A 22,644-nucleotide genomic window follows, 5' to 3' on the forward strand; every position below is an offset into this window, starting at 1 on the left:
CCATATCACAGGACATGGCCATGGGATTTGTTGCTAAACCAGTTGTGTGAAGGAAAGGGGGGGTGACACCAGGAGAGGGCTTCCTGACATACTTGAATATCATGATTTATCGTCATATCTCCGGATTTACCTCACAGACCTTTATTTAATAAGGGAAACTTTTAAGCACCCATTAAATAACTGGTGGGTGATGAATAGGCGACAGCCCACAGATTAAGCCAGTAGCCCACCGATAGCAGTGCCACTTATTTTTGTCATATCTGCCAAAAATTTTTGGCAAGAATTGGAGCTTTTTTTTTTGCAGTCACGCTCCTCCATGCCCACTACCTCCTTTCCCCAGATCAGTAAATAAAGAAACCTCTTAAAAGAGCAGATTTTCAAGAGGTTAACTTGTCAGAGCTATAGAGATTTGCTGATTCTTCTGGAAGTCTGGGAGGTTTCCTCGTATTCTGGAAACCTCCAAAACATTCCGGGAGACTTGGAAAGTATCATATATATATATATATATATATATATATATATATATATATATATATATATATATATATATATATATATATATATATATATATATATAGCAATGCAAAAATAGGAGCGGCACTTAACCTGTTTGTGGTGCAAAGTCCTTCCAATCAGTCTCACCTGATTCCAATAGACAGCAAAAAATATGAAGGCACTATTTATATATATATATATATATACATATATATATATATATATATATATACATACATATATATACACATATATATATGTATATATATATATATACACATATATATACACATATATATATATATATACATGTATATACATGTATATACATATATATATATATATATATATATACACATATATATATACATATATATATACATATATGCATATACATATATATATATATATATATATAATCTGCTCTATCCTTCAAGCCACAGATCCAAGCCCTCTTCACCTCATGCAGACTACAGCTCAAAAATATCTCCCAGATCCGTGCTTTCCTTCACCAAGAATCAGCAAAAACATTAGTGCGTGCCCTCATCATCTCCCGCCTCGACTACTGCAACCTCCTGCCCTGTGGCCTCCCTTCCAACACTCTTGCACCCCTCCAATCTATCCTAAACTCTGCGGCCTGCTTAATCCACCTCTCCCCTCGCTACTCCCCAGCCTCGCCACTCTGCCAATCCCTTCACTGGCTTCCCAGTGCCCAACGACTCCAGTTCAAAACATTAACCATGACCTACAAAGCCATCCACAACCTGTCTCCTCCCTACATCTGTGACCTAGTCTCCTGGTACCTACCTGCATGCAACCTCAGATCCTCACAAGATCTCCTTCTCTACTCCTCTCTTATCTCCTCTTCCCACAATCGCGTACAAGATTTCTCCCGTGCCTCCCCCATACTCTGGAATGCTCTACCTCAGCACATCAGACTCTCCCCTACCGTGGAAAGCTTCAAGAGGAACCTGAAGACCCACCTCTTCTAACAAGCCTACAACCTACAATAGCCCTCTGTCCAGTAGACCACTGCGCAACCAGCTCTGTCCTCACCTATTGTACCATCACCCATTCCCTGTAGACTGTGAGCCCTCGCGGGCAGGGTCCTCTCTCCTCCTATACCAGTCTGTTTTGTACTGTTAATGATTGTTGTACGTATATCCTCTTTCACTTGTAAAGCGCCATGGAATAAATGGCGCTATAATAATAAATAATATATATATATATATATATATATAAAATGTAGTAGTATACAGTATCTATCTATCTAGATAGAGAGAGAGAGATAGATAATGTGATATGATATATGTGCCATCTATGCTACTGCTATATCCTTATGGAACCAGGGAGCAATTGTGCCCTGTCAGACCCGATGCACCATTGTGCCCCCTGTAGTTATGAAGCAATATTCGTCGTAGACAGTTAACCTATGCAACACCAGAGTTTGCTTAGTCAACAAGAATAATTCACTTTTATTCTTCACACCCTGATGACAAACATGGCCATCCTTTCGTTTCTTCCTCTAAGTGTGGGGTACTGCTCCTCAGCCTGTCCCCCAATATCTTGGATCTCATAATGTATCACCTTCCCCCTAACTCCATTCACCTTTGCCTGATTCTGGACCCCGACGGCTTTCTAGCCGGACAACTATCTAAGCCCGCTGGGGTGAGCCATAGGCTCCGGACTTCTCAGGGCTACCTCGACTGGTCCCAGCACCGAGATCACGTCTACTCACATTTGCACCCTGATCTTCACTGGTCCCCTTTTGAGTCTTCTCTCCTGTTCTCCTTCCCACCATCGCCTATTCCTCCTTTCCACTACATTAACCCTATCTTATCTAACATCTAATCTACAATTGACTTGCTATTGGTACAAACACATACATCTTATAGTATTCAATAGTCTATAAAACATGGTAAATGTACATGGTGGGGTGCAGCCCCCCTAATACAGTTACACCCCTGCATCTCTGTAGAGAAAACAGATTTAGTGGAAAATCCGGATTATCCAGATTGCTGACAATATTCCAAACATAAACACAAAAAAGCACAAATTAGAAATCTGACGACCAGAACATGGCAAGAGATTTACAGTCTTTCTCCAATACTCTGTCTAAACTTCATCACCTCCATAAATCAGTCACTTCTCATATAAACATCACATTTGTGAGCGCCTTCGCTTCCTTAAAAAGCTCCCTATTATTGACCCGTTACACCCCCAATGCCCGCCCCCGGCCATGATACACCTTCCACCACTGATACTATTCCGCACAAGTACATGACTATGCCGAGTACAGAAATTGTGAAATGCGGCTAAAATACAAATGATTTGATTTCAAAATATTATTTGCCTCAACTTGTGGATCAGTTTTGCAAAAATATGCAATAAGCAGATGTCTCGGATGAGTCCCGCCCCAGAAGCGGTCGAACCGCTCGGATCTGGGTGTCACTACTCGTGGCGCGAGGGTCTCTGGACCCGGGGTCACGCCGAAACGTGATGAGGGGTTATATACAAGGAAATTTGATAGTTTGTGACGCCACCTGTGGTGTGAGGTAATAGGGAGTACCGCCGCTGCCGTTAGGAGTACCCGGGGTGATGGAGTAGGGCAGCCAGAATACGTTACCCTCCACGGGTAGGGAAAGGCCCCAGATGGTGGGATGGATTGCAGGGGGAATGCAGGCTCGCTGGTTGTAGGGGTTAATCAGGTACTCACTCGGGAGAAAAGCAGTCGCTTACAACGTGGTAAACCAAGTCTCTGGGTGCCGCTGCCCTCTTGGGGGAGCTTATCTGGGTCCCGTCCCCTGCAGCACTGCCTGGTGGTCTGTGGCCCGCCTCCGGGCACAGTATTTTTAGAGTGTTCAGTTGGCCCGTCAGCTTGGAGCTTTACGGGCCCCACTCCCTACTAAGAGCAGCAGAGGAGCTTGCTCTCAGGAGCTCACGCTTGGGATTTCAGTGGGCTGCTTTGCTTGGAAAGCCCTATCCCCCTCGTTGCGCTAGTGCCCCCGATCTCTGAGCTTCGTGGGGACAGTCCATAAAGGCCCTGTCCGCAGGTTAATTGCCGGGTTGCTTGAAGCTTCTCCCCGACCTAGGGTCCATGTACCCCGTCGTGCCTTCGGTCCCAGCCCGGCTATTGAACTGTGGCTGCTGGCTATCCTCCAAGACTAGCCAAGCACCCAGTCCCAATCTCCCGCGACCGGGTCTCCGACCACTGTCTGCGACCTAGTCTGCTTCTCCCCTGGGAGTTCCAACTCCCAGATTCCTCCGAGCTCCTCACTGCTCGAGGGCTACTACTGAACTCCTTGCTCACCTGGAGCCGACTGACTTGTCACCTCCCACCTCCCTGCCTGACCCTTATGTAGGCAGCTCTATTCCAGCTTAGCAGCCCTCTGGTGTGCCTGACAGGGTGTGGTGCGAGGTGTGACTGGGATTTGTAGATGCTGGTGGAGGCAACACTGCAAGATGGGAACCCAGAACCATGGGGGTTGAGTCCTGCACTGGGAGATAAAGAGCGTGCAGTACCCTGTGACGACCTGACTAGTCCAGGGGCGTTATACAGAAAGATTGCAAAGTGCAATTATATTAGATGTCCCAACATTGCTCATCATTACATGTGGCAAATCCATGGCTAATCTGCAGCAAATTCTGCATTTGGATTTTGCTGCGGATTACCCATAGATTTTGGCATTCATCAACATTGGAGAAATCTGCAGTGAAAATTTGCAACAGTAATGGACAGCTGCAGAGTTGAAACTCTGCATCACATTTCCTTCGCAGCTTGTGGAGGAGACTTCTAAGATCTCTTCTACTTTCTTGGTTCTGTAATTCAAATAAATTTTTACAAAACTGCAAATTAAGCCGCAACTGCAATACATATGGACCCAGGGGCGGACACTGAAAGTAAAGGGCCTCTGTGCAAGAATTGTGCATGGGCCCCCCTCACCTCCGGGCCCCGGAGCAGTTGCACCCGCTACATGTCTGTATGGACATGCATGCCACTATATGGCCCATCATGCTTGTTCACACCTGCAGTAGATGCACCGTCCAAAAAGCATATTACAGTACCAGCCTCGCAAATCAGATTTTAGGAAGTTTCATTCACCTTCGGCGGAGCATTAGACAGTGCTGCAGATTTGACATCCTCAGTGCCCATTTATGTTATGGATATGTGCCGCCCCAGCAGCAGATTGAACCGCTCAGATCCGGAATGGGGTCAGTTCGTGGCTCGTGGGTCTCCAGACCCGGGGGCTTAGGGGCCACACTCTAAAGAAAAGGGGGGTATTTACAGGGAAGGTATAGTTCGTGACGCCACCCGTGGTGTGCGGTAACTGGGGATATCACCGCTGCCAATGGGAGTACCCGGGGTACTGGTAGGGGGCAGCCAGGTGTCGTTGCCCTACACGGGTAAGGGGTAGGCCCCGGGACTCTAGATGGTGCAATAAGGTGCCGGAAGGGGAAATCACTCAGGTACTCACTCAGTCAATAAACAGACGCTGACAACCGGGTAAACCAAGTCTCTGGTACCGCTGCCGCTCAAGTGGAGCTTGTCCGGGTCCCGTCCCCTGCAGTGCTGCCTGGTGATCCGTGACCTGCCTCCTGGCACAAAGTGTAAATTTAACGTAGTGGCCCGGTAGTCTCGAACTTGCTAGGCCCGGCTCCCCACTATGGCTAAGATTGGGAGCTCGCTGTCAGGGCTCACGCTCGGGATTTTCGTAGGCCGCTTGGATGGAAGGCCCTATACCCCTCGTTGCCCTAGTGCCCCGATTCTGAAGCTGGTGGGAATAGTCCATAAAGGCTCCGTTCTCCGCAGGCTAATTGTCGGGTTACCTGAGGCTTCTCCACGACCTAGGGTCCGTGTACCCCACCGTGCCTTCGGTCCCGGACCGGTGATAGGACCAGGCTGCTGACCATCCTCTCTGACAGGTCCCAGGCACCTAGCCTCAATCCCCTGAGCCCGGGGGTCCGACTCCTTTTGGTCCAGATCACCGTCTGCCACCTAGTAAGCTTCTCATGGGAGCCACTACTCCCAACCTCTTCAACTCCACTCTCCAACTACTCCACTTCCCTGACTGCTCAAAACTCCTAACCCCCCATCCTGACCCCTAGGTGGGCGGACCTATTCCGCTCAAGCCGTCCATTGGTGTGTCTGGTGGGTGTGGTGCAAGGTGTATCTAGGATTTGATTTGCTGTTGTAGGCAGCACTGCATGACAGGGACCCAGAACCAAGAGGGACTTGGTGTGAGGTAAATCCGGAGATATGACGATAAATCATGATATTCAAGTTATGTCAGGAAGCCCTCTCCTGGTGTCACCCCCCCTTTCCTTCACACAACTTGTTTAGCAACCCATCCCATGGCCATCTCCTGTGATATGGAAATTAGGTGATGTGGGAACAAAGGACACAGGATGACTCCCTGCCGTCACCCTGTAACAAGAGTTGTATCTCATTATAAGGCTCTGGAACTAGCCAGACAGAACGACTCCAGTAAAAAATGGTTCATATCTCGCAAGCCATATTTCCGATAAATACGGCAACCATAAAAATGGTGTTTTCGCATGCGGACGATGCTGGCACACCTTTTTTATGGGAGCGGGAGCTTGGGAAATACCCCAGGCGTGATATCAGCCAATGTGGAACTAGTAGACAAGTCATGAAACCTCTCATTCTGTAGCTAAATTCATAACTGTCACAATGAGAGCATTGGCGTCCGCCTACGACGCTCCCAGGCCAAGTTATGGCCATATTCCATGTGTGGATTTTGTCCATAACTCCAGCCAGGGGTGGAGCAGTGCTCCCTCTGAGGTCACGAAGGTAGGAGGGGACCTGGATTTGCCCAGGTTGATAACCCTACTTCGGCCATTTTCCAGTGTTCTTTCGCTGGGGGTCACGTGCAGGAAACATCTGTGGGAGTTCCTAGAAACCTGGTCTACAGCGCCCCCCTGTGGCCAGACGCACAAGGTAACTGATTGAATTGCATACCTGTTGTAAACCATGCTTTATCTGTAACTGTACTCTGACATATGTATATTCTGTAGATTCCCTATTGTATATATTGTAGTTTCTAGTGTGCTTTAGGCTGATTAAATTATATAATTAATCTTGGGCTGTTCTGTTATCTCGATCTTGAATCCCACGTCTGTGTGTTCGGCTAATAGTTACCGTGAAGCGGTTGGTGGCAGCGAGTTGTGCCAAGGATTATTGTGGGGAGGCCAGTGAGATTCAGGGAGGTTTTATATATTCCGCCCGCGGAGGTCGGGGGAATATATACCCTACTCTCACCGGGGACCCTTCAATAATCGGCATAAGTAGTATAGCGGCCTCCTTGCTTATTGTCGGGCAATTCCATAATTGGCCTGACTATAAGAGGGGCGCTAGAGAGCGCGTCACGTGCTCTGTCTGTCGGTCGGGAGGTATAAAGGAGGGGTGACCCCCACTTGTTACCCCCCGATTGTGACGTACTGGTAGCCAGCGCGGGGGATTTCTGAGTGACCCCCCCGGTGGTTCGTGACACTTGGATACTGCACTTAAGAGAAAGAGCGTACAGTACCCTGTGACGACCTGATAGTCCAGGGGCGTCACCGATAGTCACAGCCGATTTCATCTCTGGAAGGGCATATGAAGTCAATGGCACATTTGCAACTATTACCCCGTACTAACCACAGTCATATCAGCAGAATTTGATATGGTCACGGAGGCTTGGCTGGAGAAATGACATTATGAGTGAGCATGCCCTGTTTTCCCAAAAATAAGACCTACACGGAAAATAAGTTCCAGTTGGATTTTTTTGGGCTATACTTAAAATAAAAGTGTACAGAAAATATAAAAATACGCTTAATATGTTATGATTAAGGCTTTCCGTCGAAACGCATCAACATGCTATTCTGCTCCTTGATATGTCATTTTAAAATTTATAAAGAAGAAAGGAATTTTTATCAAAAAGGATTTCAGCCGTACGGTGGGTTATTTTTCTTGGCGTTCTTAAAATATAAGCCCTACTCCAAAAATAACCCTATTGCGGTTCCATAAGGATATGGAAGTGTCCAAGCAGCTAAAAAAGATAACGAATATTATTATTTATTATTATAGCGCCATCTATTCCATGGAACTTTACATGTGAAAAGGGGTACACATAATAGGGACAAGTACAATAATCATAAACAATACAAAAGGACTCTTCATCAAAGAAAGTAGATATAAAGGAGACATCCCCAAAAGAAAAGAAAGCAGACAATGCAGGGCACTGCGGCCGATGCCGCTGCCCCTGACTGCTGAGCCCCTCGCTACGTCCCCCATGGTCACCTCTCCCTCCTTCCCATTGTGCAATGCCCCCCGCTGACCCCCCTTCGCTGCTGGGACCTCCTCCAGGGCATATAAACAGCTGCCGGAGTCCCTCCTTCCTCTTACCACATCTGCCCTCAGGGTGAGCATCGCCGATGGACCCCCTGGAAGCAGCGGTAAGAGAAAGGAGCGGACGGGAGGGAGCCGAATGGCTTGCCTCCCTTGTGGGCACCAGCTCCCTCCTGCCGGTTCCCAGCAGCGGTGGGCGCAGGTCTTCCAGACCCTCCCGTCCACCGCAGCGCCTAAGCCCCACAACAGACCCCAGGCGCAGGGCGGCCCGGTCCAGAAGGTCCGGTCCGCTCTCACCCCCGGCCACCTATCCCCTGCCCCACCGGTCATCGGGTTCACATATATCTCGCAGCGCTGCACCCCCGTCACCCAGGCATGCTGCCCCCCACCGAGCATCGCGTTCGTCCACGCCACGCAGCGATGCTCCCCCTCCCCTCAGGAATCCTGGCATCACGCTCGCCACCACAATGCAGAGCGCCTCCCCCCAGGCACTCTGCACCGCCCAGCATGACGCGCCCCTCATGTTGCTTACCGCTCCATGCTGAGGCTGCGTCACATCCGGTATCCATGGCAGCCGAGTCACTTCCTCTGACTCGGCAACCATGTGACTATACTGTACTTCCGGTTTTCGGCCCCCGGACCGGAAGTGATGTCATTAAAAGTAAAAGCGGCAAATTTAAAGGGAAATGCAGTCATAAACAAACATGCTTTATAACTGCATTTCCTGCCCAGCGTTCGCATTCTTTACAAAGCGAACGTGGTGGTCTGCAGCAGTCAAGCACATCCATACATCCCCCTAAAGGGACAAGTTTAAAAAAAATAAATAAATAAATAAATAAATAAAATAAAAATAATAAAATAAAAATAAATAAATAAAATAATAAAACAAAAAAAAAAAAAAATATGTATACATATATACACATATTTGGTATCGCCACGTTCAGAAAAGCTTGATCTATCAAAATATAAAATCAATTAAAGAATAATAATGCTAATAATTTTATTCACTTGGGTAGCGCTGTCCACGGCGCTTTCTATGCATTGGCGACGCTGTCCCCATTGGAACTCACAATCTAGAGTCCCTAATCTGATTGTTAAATTTCGTAGCAGCAAAAAAAAAAAAAAAAAACACAAAACACCCAAAATTACGCTTTTGGTCACCGCATGTTTTGCGTAACATCCAATAACAGGCGATCAAAAGTAGCATCTGCGCAAAATGGTACCATTAAAAAATGTAAACTCGAGACGCAAAATAAGCAGTCATTGCGCCATAGATCCCAAAATGAGAACGCTACGGGTTTCGGAAAATGGCGCAAAACGTACGCCACTTTTATTGGGCGATCTTGTTAACACCATCAGGAGTAGCTCTGGTTAACCCCGCGTTTGTACAACATCAGGATGTAACGCAGCAGCGTCCGACTTACACAGGGACGTGTTCTACTGCTGTGTATCACAGCTGGGAACTCACCTAACACCAGATACAGTTAAAATAAATAAATAAATAAAAAATTCGCGCAAACGAATACGTCGATATCTGTTCCCTAATATCAGTGGACCAAAAAACAGTCAACAAAGAAAAGAGAGTCAATTCGCAAAATACTGCAATACCATTTTCAACTCCTATAAAACCCATGTCGGTTCTCATTGGTGGAAGTACGACGAAGAATTTAGAAGATGCTTGGCATTCCAACCGTTGGGAAGTTAAGGCCACCGATTCGTGGCTTATGATGGCGCAAAAGTCCCACCAGTCGTTTCCAGGCCCACCAAACTTTTCCTCTCACCACGCTACACCTGGAGCTGCAAATGTCCGCAGACCAGGTCACTGTTGGCTTTTCAATGAAGGCCATCGCAGGTTTCAAGGACTCCGCAAATACAAGCGCGAATGCTCATCGTGCGGAGGCAATCACACCTCCTCCAAATGCGATAAGCAACCAGACTGGCATCACACTAAAAATGCACCACCAAGTCCCAAAGACTCCAGTGAACGTGCACGCGGTGGAGCCATTGCTAGAACGTTACCCCAATAAGGCTGCGGCCAACGCTATTAGGGACGGTTTCAACCACGGTTTCTTTATCCCCCTTTATGTTCTCCTCAGAACTAACCTTCGCCCCCAACCGCAAATCGGCCCGGGACCTCCCACAGGTCCTGGGGAACAAACTACTGAAGGAAGTGGCGTTAGGCCGACTAGCAGGCCCATTTATAGATTTACCATTCTTAAACCCTCGCGTTTCACCCCTAGAGATAGTGCCTAAGAAAGAAAAGGGTGAATTTCGCCTCATACACTACTTGTCCTTCCCGGCTGGGCGGTCAGTCAATGACGGCATCCCCACAGAGGACTCAGCAGTTTCCTACGCATTTTTGACAAAGCGGTCGCACTGGTGCGAAAAGCAGGGTAAGGAGCACTAATGGCAAAATCGGACATAGCATCTGCCTTTCGCCCGCTACTAGTGCACCCCGATTGTCCCACCTGCTAGGGTGCTATTTCAACAAAAAATTCTGTACCACATGTGAATTACCATGGGTTGCTCCATATCCTGCTCACACTTCGAGCTCTTCAGCTCTTTCCTGGAATGGGTGGTTAAGGACGTAGCAAAGAATAAATTGGTCACCCATTATTTGGATGATTTCTTGTCCGTTTTCCCACACCAACTCTAAAGCATGCTCAAGCGCGTTAAAATCTGTCCAGGTCATAGCGGACAAGTTTGGGTTTCCGCTGTTGGCCGAAAAAACAGTTGGCCCTGTGACCTGCCTTTTCATTTGAGAATCGAAATAGACTCAATTATCATGATGTTTCGGCTACCACTCAAAAAGGTTGAAAAAACCACATCGCTCATTGACGGGTTCTGCGCGGTTCGTAAGGTAACCCTGGCGCAAATGCAATCTCTATTAGGCTTGCTCGCCTTCGCCTTTAGAGTCATGTCCATGGGAAGGGGCTTTTCACTGAGGCTCTGCCTGGCCACTAGGAGCATAACTGCCTCCCATCAAATGATTTTCATCACCAGCGCTCTACGTGAGGAGCTCGGTGTATGGAGGTCCTTCATAGCTACTTACAATGGGCGTTCATGTTTCCAGGAACAGGAAGTTTCCAGCGCTGATATATCTATTTTCAGATGCTGCCGGGTCCACCGGATTCGGCGTTTACCTTGGTCCCAATTGGTACGCTAATCGCTGGCCCAAAACACGGCACCTGTCTGGGTGGACAAAAAAAAAAAAAAAAAAAAAAAAAAAAAAACTTTACTCGAGCTGTTCCCTATAATAGTAGCTACAAGTCTTTGGGCAGAAAAGTTGGCGAACAATCGGACCCGCTTCAGGACTGACTACATAAGTGTCGTCCACGCCGTTAACCACCTCGCATCTTCCTCACCACCGGTGATCAGCTTGCTACGATACTTAGTTCCTTAGTTCTTAAGTGCCTTGAACATAATATCTGGGTCAAGGCCAGCCACATACCGGGGATTGATAACACTATCGCTGATGCCTTATTGCATTTGATTTTCATAAGTTTCGAGCATTGCACCCAGAATCTGACAACAATGGCCAAAAGTGTCCACAGTCCCTCTGGACGGTCCCCGTGGACAGTTGATTCCGCTGATTAAGGCATCCCATCAACGTGGCATTTGTATGGTAAGGCTTGGGACGAATGATTTCAATATAGTTCAACCGCTGCCTAGCCAGGTGTCCGCGGTTTTCTTAGCAATTCCGTTGCTCGAGACATAACGCATCTACATACCAGTGGCTTGCCGGGCACAGTAGCGTAGTAGCGGGTTGCAGGAATAGCCTCTCACTTTCAGGTTCGTGGATGGACCGATGTCACCAAGGCCTTTCTGTTCAAACAGGCCGTTAAAGGCTGGAAGCCCTGGTGCACGGAGAGCAGGAAGGCCAATTCATTCGCCATCCTTTCCGGCATAATAAACCAGCTAGGTGACGTTTGCACCAATGACAGCGAGGTCCTCTTGTTCTCGGCCGCCTTCTCGCTAGCATTCTTCGGAGCCTTGACGGTCAGCGAATTAGTTAGCAGGTCCCTAGGTCGCACCGGTGGTCTGTTACGCGACAATGTTATAGTTTGCAATGGTGGAGTACAGGTTCGCATAAGGCGCTCCAAAATAGATCAGGTCGGTAGAGGAGTTTGGTTCCCTATTTTCCCGTTTTCAGGTATCCTATGTCCCATCCTTACCTTGCAGCGACACTTAGAGTCTTGGGTTCCCAACAAATTCTTCTTGGAGCACGCAGAGTGATCCCACTCACGGTGACACAACTTTCGGCATTGCTTTAAATGTCTATTTACTACCTGGACCTACAACCAGGAGATTATGGCATGCACTCCTTCCGCATCGACACGACAACCGAGGCAGCAAGGGCCAGCTTCATACCTATCCGTGCAGTCCTGTAGTTCCCTGCCACCAGTTGTCCACTGTTTGGCACGTTTATATATTACACAAAAAAAAAAAAAAAAAATAAATAAAATAAAATAAATTGTTAAATAAATATATGTATATCATTTCGGTTATCTACGCACCTTCAAACCTAAAGAAACATTAATACAATGATGTTTGCTGACACGATGATGGAAAATGTTTTGCATACAAGAGAGGTAACCGTTTTTTCTTTTAGATCTGTCGAGACCTAGCATCTGGATCCTAGGTCACTCACACATATTCTGGGCAGCACGGCGGACTGAGTCGAGACCGGGTGGAAGCGTGCTGGGAGTTTGTGACCTGAAATTTCACTGGAGAAGAGTTCGGGGCCTGGCCTGGGCCCAGGTCCTGCCCGTGGTAGTGAGCATATCCAGAGTAGCCACTGGCCTACTGGTGCTGGTCATTCACGGGTGGAAATGACCTGGTAAATGTGAGGATCCAGGATCTGCTTGCGGTCATGCAAGTGGTCCTAGATAAGTTCAGCAGCTTCTTTCCTAGATAAGTTCAGCAGCTTCTTTAGCAACGTAGTGGGGGTATGGTCCAGTATATTACCGAGATTGAGTTGTATAGGGGCAAGGAACATAGCAGCTGTGGAAAGGTCAAGGCAACACGTTAATATGCAGATCGCCAAATTTATAGCGTCAGGAAGAGGGATAGTGCCTGGACACGAGATGCTGGAATCAGAGGTCAGCTGTTTGGTGCTAGAGGATGGTTGTAGCCTTAATGATATAGGCCTAGACAATTTCCTGTCGGACAGTAAGGACGGGGTTGAGCGGGCCATAAGGGCCCTGTGTGGGGGTCGCAGCTCAGGCTTGGGCCTTCGCCACTCCGTGGCCGGTGGAAGAGGGATTTGGTGAGAGCCAACCTGCCACGGACGGCCGTAGGCATCGGGCCTCCTCCCTCAGGTTTAAGGCGGATTTGTGCCTGTGGTTAAAGCTGTGGCCAAAATAACAAGCAACCCCCTTTTATATCAACATTGAATGGTGTTACGTGGATACCTTCAATAAAGTACAAAAGAAAGATATTCCATGTGTGGTCTCATTCATTGCGCGGTGGGGAGGGGGAACCGGTTGGTGGGTCTCGGCAGTCTGCAGGGCACTGCGGCCGATGCCGCTGCCCCTGACTGCTGAGCCCCTCGCTACGTCCCCCATGGTCACCTCTCCCTCCTTCCCATTGTGCAATGCCCCCCGCTGACCCCCCTTCGCTGCTGGGACCTCCTCCAGGGCATATAAACAGCTGCCGGAGTCCCTCCTTCCTCTTACCACATCTGCCCTCAGGGTGAGCATCAGACAACCCCAAAAGAAAAAGCAGACAGTCCCTAAAGAAAAGAAAGTAAACAACCCCAAAGGAAAGCAGACAACCCCAAAAGAAAAGAAAGCAGACAATCCCTAAAGAAAAGAAAGCAGACAATCCCCAAAGAAAGGAAAGTAGACAACCCCAAAAGAAATGAAAGTAGACAACCCTAAAGAAAAGCAGACGACCCCAAAAGAAAAGAAAGCAGACAATCTCAAAAGAAAAGAAAGTAGACAACCCCAAAGGAAAGCAGACAACCCCATAAGAAAAGAAAGAAGACAACGCCAAAAGAAAAGAAAGTAGACAACCCCAAAGGAAAGCAGACAACCCCAAAAGAAAAGAAAGCAGACAATCCCAAAAGAAAAGAAAGCAGACAATCCCAAAAGAAAGGAAAGTAGACAATCCCAAAAGAAAGGAAAGTAGACAATCCCAAAAGGAAAGTAAACAATCCCAAAAGAAATGAAAGTAGACAACCCTAAAGAAAAGCAGACAACCCCAAAAGAAAAGAAAGCAGACAACCCCAAAAGAAAAGAAAGCAGACAACCCCAAAAGAAAAGAAAGCAGGCAACCCCAAAACCCTCCAAAAGAAAAGAAAGTAGACAACGCCAAAAGAAAAGAAAGTAGACAACCTCAAAGGAAAGCAGACAACCCCAAAAGAAAAGAAAGCAAACAATCCCAAAAGAAAGGAAAGTAGACAATCCCAAAAGAAAGGAAAGTAGACAATCCCAAAAGGAAAGTAAACAATCCCAAAAGAAATGAAAGTAGACAACCCTAAAAGAAAAGAAAGCAGACAACCCCAAAAGAAAAGAAAGCAGACAACCCCAAAAGAAAAGAAAGCAGGCAACCCCAAAACCCTCCAAAAGAAAAGAAAGTAGACAACGCCAAAAGAAAAGAAAGTAGACAACCTCAAAGGAAAGCAGACAACCCCAAAAGAAAAGAAAGCAAACAATCCCAAAAGAAAGGAAAGTAGACAATCCCAAAAGAAAGGAAAGTAGACAATCCCAAAAGGAAAGTAAACAATCCCAAAAGAAATGAAAGTAGACAACCCTAAAAGAAAAGAAAGTAGACAATCCCAAAAGAAAGGAAAGTAGACAATCCCAAAAGGAAAGTAAACAATCCCAAAAGAAATGAAAGTAGACAACCCTAAAGAAAAGCAGACAACCCCAAAAGAAAAGAAAGCAGACAATCTCAAAAGAAAAGAAAGTAGACAACCCCAAAGGAAAGCAGACAACCCCAAAAGAAAAGAAAGCAGACAACGCCAAAAGAAAAGAAAGCAGACAACCCCAAAGGAAAGCAGACAACCCCAAAAGAAACGAAAGTAGACAATCCCAAAAGAAAAGAAAGCAGACAAAAAAAATAAATAATATATAAAATCACCAGACCACAAACAATTACAGTTGGCAAGTGCTAATGGTGGATGGGCTCTCACACAGAGATCTGTGTTGCTGTCAGGTCCCTCGCTGTTCCAGCTGCATTGCACAGAAGCTCTCACACACAGATTGGGTACCAGTATCACCCTGTGCGAGTGATACTGCTTCCAGTCACCAGGGGGAGCCACTGCTGTAGAACACAGGGGGACCTGATAGCCATGCATATCTGTTTGTGAGAGTGAATGCGATTCTTTTAGGGGGTGTCTGCTTTCTTTTGGGGGTAAACTTAGCAGCACATAGAGAATAATAAATGTAAGCAGGTAATTTAACCCTTTGTAAATACGGTCTGTACCCACCACTATAGGACTGGACCACGAGAACAGATCAGATATGACCATGTGCATCTGACCCAATAACAGGAATAACACAAAATGCTCCAGATTGTGATGACGATTAGATTTGAATAAATATTGATTTTTTTTTTTTTGTTCAAAAATTAATGTGGATTGTTCTTCATGGGAAAATATAAGACATCCCCTGAAAATAAGCCCTAGAGCAAAATATAAGACCTTGTTTTATTTTCGGGGAAACACGGAAATAAGGATACTTTGTATGTAAATGTCATGATGGTTCGTTATACAATGGCCCTATCCTGCGATGCCCATAACACGGTGATACGGAATTTAAAGTGTCCAGATCGAGAGGACTCACCTTCACAATGACAGTCATCACTTCTGGCTTGGCGCTCTTTGCCTCTCCGAAAGACTGGATGTTAAATGAGCAAATTCGAAAGGCGGCCACATTGGTAACACAGAGGGTGAAGAGCAAAGCAGCAAGCTTCATGGTCGTGGATCAGACGTGTGTACGGCTCCCCCGTCCCCACTAAACTGTGGTGTGAACAGGAACTACAACTTCCTCAACTTTCAGAAGTAATTTGTTTTGTTTGGCCGTTCCCCCTGTCCCCATCAGAACGCCAGCGTCTCATATTTATACGGAGAGATTTATTAAGTGATGGGCTTGGAATACATCTCCTAAATACAGAGAACGTTATTAAAAATCATTGGCTTCGATATAATGCAGGAAATGGACGCAGAGACGTGTGTGACCACGAAGGAAAAAGCAACGCGGGGAAACTGGGGGGGATTTAAGAAGCAAAACACGCTACAATTCAGGATCAACTGCACAAAAAATGATGCATGTTTATTATTTGTGAATCCTTTTTACTAGTACTAGAGACTAAAAAAGTTGCACAAAAAAAGTAGCAAAAAAAAAGTTGCACAAAAAAAGTAGCAAAAAAAGTTGCACAAAAAAAGTAGCAAAACCAGTAGCAAAAAAGTTGCACAAAAAAAGTAGCACAAAAAAAGTAGCACAAAGTAGCAAAAAAAGTTGCACAAAAAAAGTAGCAAAAACAAAGTAGCAGAAAAAGTTGCACAAAAAAGTAGCAAAAAAAAGTAGCTCAAAAAGTAGCAAAAACAAAGTAGCAAAAAAAAAAAAGTGGCATAAAAAAGTAGCAAAAAAATGAAATAAATAAAGTAGCAAAGTGAATTATGTGCCAAAGCTCCAGGAGCAAAAGTGAGTATCCCAGAGTAAGGAGAGACCTGGGCTCCTGAGGTCAGCAAATTACCCAGACCCCTGTCTGAAAACCTCAAGAAATAAGTTATGCAGGGCCAAGGAGGTTTCCTCATTCAGGGATATGGAGAACAAGCTGCAGACAGAATAGTGATCAATCTCAAGGACTGTAGATAATTTGTAATCTTGGCACAAACCACTTTAAGGGAATCTGTCAGCAGGCTTTTCTATGTAATCTGAAAACAGTAAGTAAGATGTAGGGTGTTGAGCCCCTAATTCCAGTGATGTGTCACTTACTATGCTGTGGGTTGTTGTTTCAATAAAATCAGTGTTTTATCAGCATGAGATTATCACTACAGGACTATGTGTCTCATGCGTCATGGTCACCTGGTCTGTGTAACCCTACCTACGGTACATCATTGATTGGTAGCTTTCTTTTAATATACAGTGTACACAGAAAGCTGCCAATCAGTGGTGAGGTCAGGGCAGCGAGTGGGATTAGTGAACCCACTAGACCACAGGAGGGACCCAGATTTACCCATTAGTGTGATGGACTTAACTAAGAGCCCACCACGAGGTGGACGTCAGGTACCACTCCCAGGGCAGTGACCGTGACTGTGGCAACTGACCCCCAGGACAGTTGATGAACTCAGGTACAGGCAGAATGACTGAGGCAAGCTGGACAGGTGGGTACAGACAGGAATGGTGGGCATGGCAGGGACAGATAGATATGGGAAGACAGACTCTGGTACAGGTGACTGACACAGGGGTAACGGGTCCTGACAACTAGCTAGACATATGGAACACTCACTAACTGGGAATGTTGCGAAGGCACCTCCCCTAATGGGAAAGTGCCTTAAATATACAGTACAGTGCCTCTCAGCCATAGGCTAAAGGAGGGTTGGTATGTGCGCATCTTAGGTGCCCTCCCGGGAACCCTGTGCGGCATGTACAGGGCCCAGGAGGGGAGGAAGGCAGGAGAGCACGTGGAAGGCCATGCGGCAGCAGGTGAAAACTGTACCTGGTACTACAGAGGGGTTACACACAGAAAGCTGCCAATCAGTAATGTTGGTGGAGTTATGCACAGTTATATAGAACTCAGCATTCAGAAAACTGCCAGATCTGCAGCAGAGAAAACAGTGATTCTATCAAAATGACAGCAGTTCGACTAGCAAGTGATATCACTGGAATCAGGGACTCAGCCCCTACATTACATTATGATGCTTTCAATTTACATGGCAAAAACCTGTTGACTGATTCCCTTTAATGATTTCGCCATGGAAAAGCACAATGAGTTGGGAGGGACGGCTGGTTTGGCAAACACTTTTTCATATGCCCTGTGAGGAAATTCTGAGATAATACTAGGGGGTCAGTGAACGTCACATGATCCTGGAAGTTTTCTTGGGAGGATTTTTGTAGGTGTTTTCTGATCCAAAAAATCTATATCCGAACTATTAGGAGAGTCTAGGCCAATATAGGGAGGTTCAAGATCTTCATCTCTGGGCATCACAGACTTGGTGCTATCTTGGATCTCCTCATACTTAACCAACTGAACTTTCAGCGTCTCCCATTCTCACACCCCTTCCTCATCTCGCCCCGTATCTGTCGGGGTCCCTCAAGCCTCAGTTCTTGGACCCCTGCTGTTCTCCATCTACACCTTCGGCCTGGGACAGCTCATAGAGTCCCACGGCTTTCAGTATCATCTCTACGCTGATGACACACAGATCTACCTCTCTGGACCTGACATCACCTCTCTATTAACCAGAATCCCACAATGTCTCTCTGCTATTTCATCCTTCTTCTCTGCTCGATTCCTAAAACTGAACATGGACAAAACAGAATTCATTGTCTTTCCTCCTCCTCATTCAACCCCCCCACCTGACATATCCATCAATGTCAATGGCTGCCCACTCTCCCCAGTGCCACGCGCTCGCTGCCTGGGAGTAATCCTAGACTCTGATCTCTCTTTCGAGCCACACATCCAAGCCCTTTTCACCTCCTGCCGCCTCCAACTCAAAAATATTTCCCGGATCCGAACATTCCTTTCCCAAGAAGCTGCAAAAACCCTAGTACATGCCCTTATCATCTCCCGCCTGGATTATTGCAACCTCCTGCTCTGTGGCCTCCCTTCTAACAGTCTCGCACCCCTACAATCTATTCTAAACTATGCTGCCCGGCTAATCCACCTGTCCCCCCGCTACTCCCCGACTTCTCCTCTCTGCCAATCCCTTCACTGGCTTCCCATTGCCCAACGACTCCAGTTCAAAACACTAACCATGACATAGAAAGCCATCCACAACCTGTCTCCTCCCTACATCTGTGACCTAGTCTCCTTGTACCTACCTGCACGCAACCTCCGATCCTCACAAGATCTCCTCCTCTGCTCCCCTCTTATCTCCTCTTCCCACCATCGCATCCAAGATTTCTCCCGTGCCTCCCCCATGCTCTGGATTGCTCTACCTCAGCATATCAGACTCTCGCCTACCTTGACAAGCTTCAAAAGGAACCTGAAGACCCACCTCTTCCGACAAGCCTACAACCTGCGGTAACCCTCAGTCTGATACAGCGCCGCACAATCAGCTCTACCCTCACCTACTGTATCCTCACCTATCCCTGTAGACTGTGAGCCCTCGCGGGCAGGGACCTTTGTGTTGTACTTGTCCCTATTATGTACACCCCTTTCACATGTAAAGCGCCATGGAATTGATGGCGCTATAATAATAAATAATAATTTCTTGATGAGCGGGGAAGAAAAAAAAGAAAAAAAAACCTCAGGGACCTGGGCGCTGTTTCCCTGAAGTCGGTAGACCTCTTAATGAATTTGGCATATCGTACTCCAGCAAGTCCTTAAGACTAACGAGTGCAACATCATTCTTACTGGATCTGCCCTCTGGAACCCAGTGACTTACTCCCCTCTATAGACTGTAGTCATGGTTCATAGAGATGAGAACAGGGAAAGAGGCAGGACTGTGCAGCTGCACAGTTCTCTTTGTGATCAGGCAGATCACTTCAGGAGCACTCTGCCCAATCAAAAGCACATCTAATTTTTCAGTTTGATGCTCCTCACTGTATTCGGAAGCACACAGCCCGGTGCTGCACTGTATGAGGAGGGAGCACACAGCCGGGTGCTGCACTGTATGAGGAGGGTGCACACAGCCCGATGCTGCACTGTATGAGGGTGCACACAGCCCGGAGCTCCACTGTATGAGGAGGGAGCACACAGCCCGGTGCTGCACTGTATGAGGAGGGTGCACACAGCCCGGTGCTGCACTGTATGAGGATGCACACAGCCCGGTGCTGCACTGTATGAGGGTGCACACAGCCCGGTGCTGCACTGTATGAGGATGCACACAGCCCGGTGCTGCACTGTATGAGGAGGGTGCACACAGCCCGGTGCTGCACTGTATGAGGGTGCACACAGCCCGGTGCTGCACTGTATGAGGAGGGTGCACACAGCCCGGTGCTGCACTGTATGAGGATGCACACAGCCCGGCGCTGCACTGTATGAGGAGGTAGCACACAGCCCAGAGCTGCACTGTATGAGGAGGGAGCACACAGCCCGGTGCTGCACTGTATGAGGATGCACACAGCCCGGTGCTGCACTGTATGAGGAGGGTGCACACAGCCCGGCGCTGCACTGTATGAGGGTGCACACAGCCTGGTGCTGCACTGTATGAGGAGGGTGCACACAGCCCGGTGCTGCACTGTATGAGGAGGGTGCACACAGCCCGGCGCTGCACTGTATGAGGGTGCACACAGCCCGGTGCTGCACTGTATGAGGAGGGTGCACACAGCCCGGTGCTGCACTGTATGAGGAGGGTGCACACAGCCCGGTGCTGCACTGTATGAGGAGGGTGCACACAGCCTGGTGCTGCACTGTATGAGGGTGCACACAGCCCGATGCTGCACTGTATGAGGAGGGAGCACACAGCCCGATGCTGCACTGTATGAGGATGGTGCACACAGCCCGATGCTGCACTGTATGAGGAGGGAGCACACAGCCCGGTGCTGCACTGTATGAGGATGGTGCACACAGCCCGATGCTGCACTGTATGAGGAGGGTGCACACAGCCCGGAGCTGCACTGTATGAGGAGGGAGCACACAGCCCGGTGCTGCACTGTATGAGGAGGATGCACACAGCCCGGTGCTGCGCTGTATGAGGAGGGAGCACACAGTGTGGTCGGTGCTGTGCTGTATGAGGAGGATGCACACAGTGTGGTCGGTGCTGCGCTGTATGAGGAGGGAGCACACAGTGTGGTCGGTGCTGTGCTGTATGAGGAGGATGCACACAGCCCGATGCTGCACTGTATGAGGAGGGAGCACACAGCCCGGTGCTGCACTGTATGAGGAGGGTGCACACAGCCCGATGCTGCACTGTATGAGGAGGGAGCACACAGCCCGGTGCTGCACTGTATGAGGATGCACACAGCCCGGTGCTGCGCTGTATGAGGAGGGTGCACACAGCCCGGTACTGCGCTGTATGAGGAGGGTGCACACAGCCCGGTGCTGCACTGTATGAGGATGCACACAGCCCGGTGCTGCGCTGTATGAGGAGGAAGCACACAGTGTGGTCGGTGCTGTGCTGTATGAGGAGGATGCACACAGTGTGGTCGGAGCTGCGCTGTATGAGGAGGGAGCACACAGTGTGGTCGGTGCTGTGCTGTATGAGGAGGGTGCACACAGTCTGGTCGGTGCTGTGCTGTATGAGGAGGGAGCACACAGTCTGGTCGGTGCTGTGCTGTATGAGGAGGGTGCACACAGCCCGGTGCTGCACTGTATGAGGAGGGTGCACACAGCCTGGTGCTGCACTGTATGAGGGTGCACACAGCCCGATGCTGCACTGTATGAGGAGGGAGCACACAGCCCGATGCTGCACTGTATGAGGATGGTGCACACAGCCCGATGCTGCACTGTATGAGGAGGGAGCACACAGCCCGGTGCTGCACTGTATGAGGATGGTGCACACAGCCCGATGCTGCACTGTATGAGGAGGGTGCACACAGCCCGGAGCTGCACTGTATGAGGAGGGAGCACACAGCCCGGTGCTGCACTGTATGAGGAGGATGCACACAGCCCGGTGCTGCGCTGTATGAGGAGGGAGCACACAGTGTGGTCGGTGCTGTGCTGTATGAGGAGGATGCACACAGTGTGGTCGGTGCTGCGCTGTATGAGGAGGGAGCACACAGTGTGGTCGGTGCTGTGCTGTATGAGGAGGATGCACACAGCCCGATGCTGCACTGTATGAGGAGGGAGCACACAGCCCGGTGCTGCACTGTATGAGGAGGGTGCACACAGCCCGATGCTGCACTGTATGAGGAGGGAGCACACAGCCCGGTGCTGCACTGTATGAGGATGCACACAGCCCGGTGCTGCGCTGTATGAGGAGGGTGCACACAGCCCGGTACTGCGCTGTATGAGGAGGGTGCACACAGCCCGGTGCTGCACTGTATGAGGATGCACACAGCCCGGTGCTGCGCTGTATGAGGAGGAAGCACACAGTGTGGTCGGTGCTGTGCTGTATGAGGAGGATGCACACAGTGTGGTCGGAGCTGCGCTGTATGAGGAGGGAGCACACAGTGTGGTCGGTGCTGTGCTGTATGAGGAGGGTGCACACAGTCTGGTCGGTGCTGTGCTGTATGAGGAGGGAGCACACAGTCTGGTCGGTGCTGTGCTGTATGAGGAGGGTGCACACAGCCCGGTGCTGCACTGTATGAGGAGGGTGCACACAGCCTGGTGCTGCACTGTATGAGGAGGATGCACACAGCCCGGTGCTGCACTGTATGAGGGTGCACACAGCCCGGTGCTGCACTGTATGAGGGTGCACACAGTGTGGCCGGTGCTGTGCTGTATGAGGAGGGAGCACACAGCCCGGAGCTGCACTGTATGAGGAGGGAGCACACAGTGTGGTCGGTGCTGTGCTGTATGAGGAGGGAGCACACAGTCTGGTCGGTGCTGTACTGTATGAGGAGGGAGCACACAGTGTGGTCGGTGCTGTGCTGTATGAGGAGGGTGCACACAGTGTGGTCGGTGCTGTGCTGTATGAGGAGGGTGCACACAGTGTGGTCGGTGCTGTGCTGTATGAGGAGGGAGCACACAGCCTGGTCGGTGCTGTGCTGTATGAGGGTGCACACAGTCTGGTCGGTGCTGTGCTG

At 48.6% G+C, this 22,644-nt stretch overlaps 1 protein-coding gene across 1 annotated transcript in view; it reads right to left on the minus strand.

Moving 5' to 3' along the window:
- The window catches only part of DNASE1L3 (deoxyribonuclease 1L3), a 42,925-nt gene extending 27,116 nt beyond the window's left edge, over positions 1 to 15,809 (minus strand). Inside the window, exon 1 of the mRNA XM_075321344.1 lies at positions 15,634 to 15,809. Within this exon, the coding sequence (XP_075177459.1) occupies positions 15,634 to 15,765 (132 nt within the window). The 5' untranslated portion in view covers positions 15,766 to 15,809. The remainder of the gene's footprint in view (positions 1 to 15,633) is intronic.
- Positions 15,810 to 22,644: the final 6,835 nt, after the last annotated feature.

The sequence above is a fragment of the Anomaloglossus baeobatrachus genome, chromosome 8, assembly GCF_048569485.1.
Source record: "Anomaloglossus baeobatrachus isolate aAnoBae1 chromosome 8, aAnoBae1.hap1, whole genome shotgun sequence".
Taxonomy (NCBI): domain Eukaryota; kingdom Metazoa; phylum Chordata; class Amphibia; order Anura; family Aromobatidae; genus Anomaloglossus; species Anomaloglossus baeobatrachus.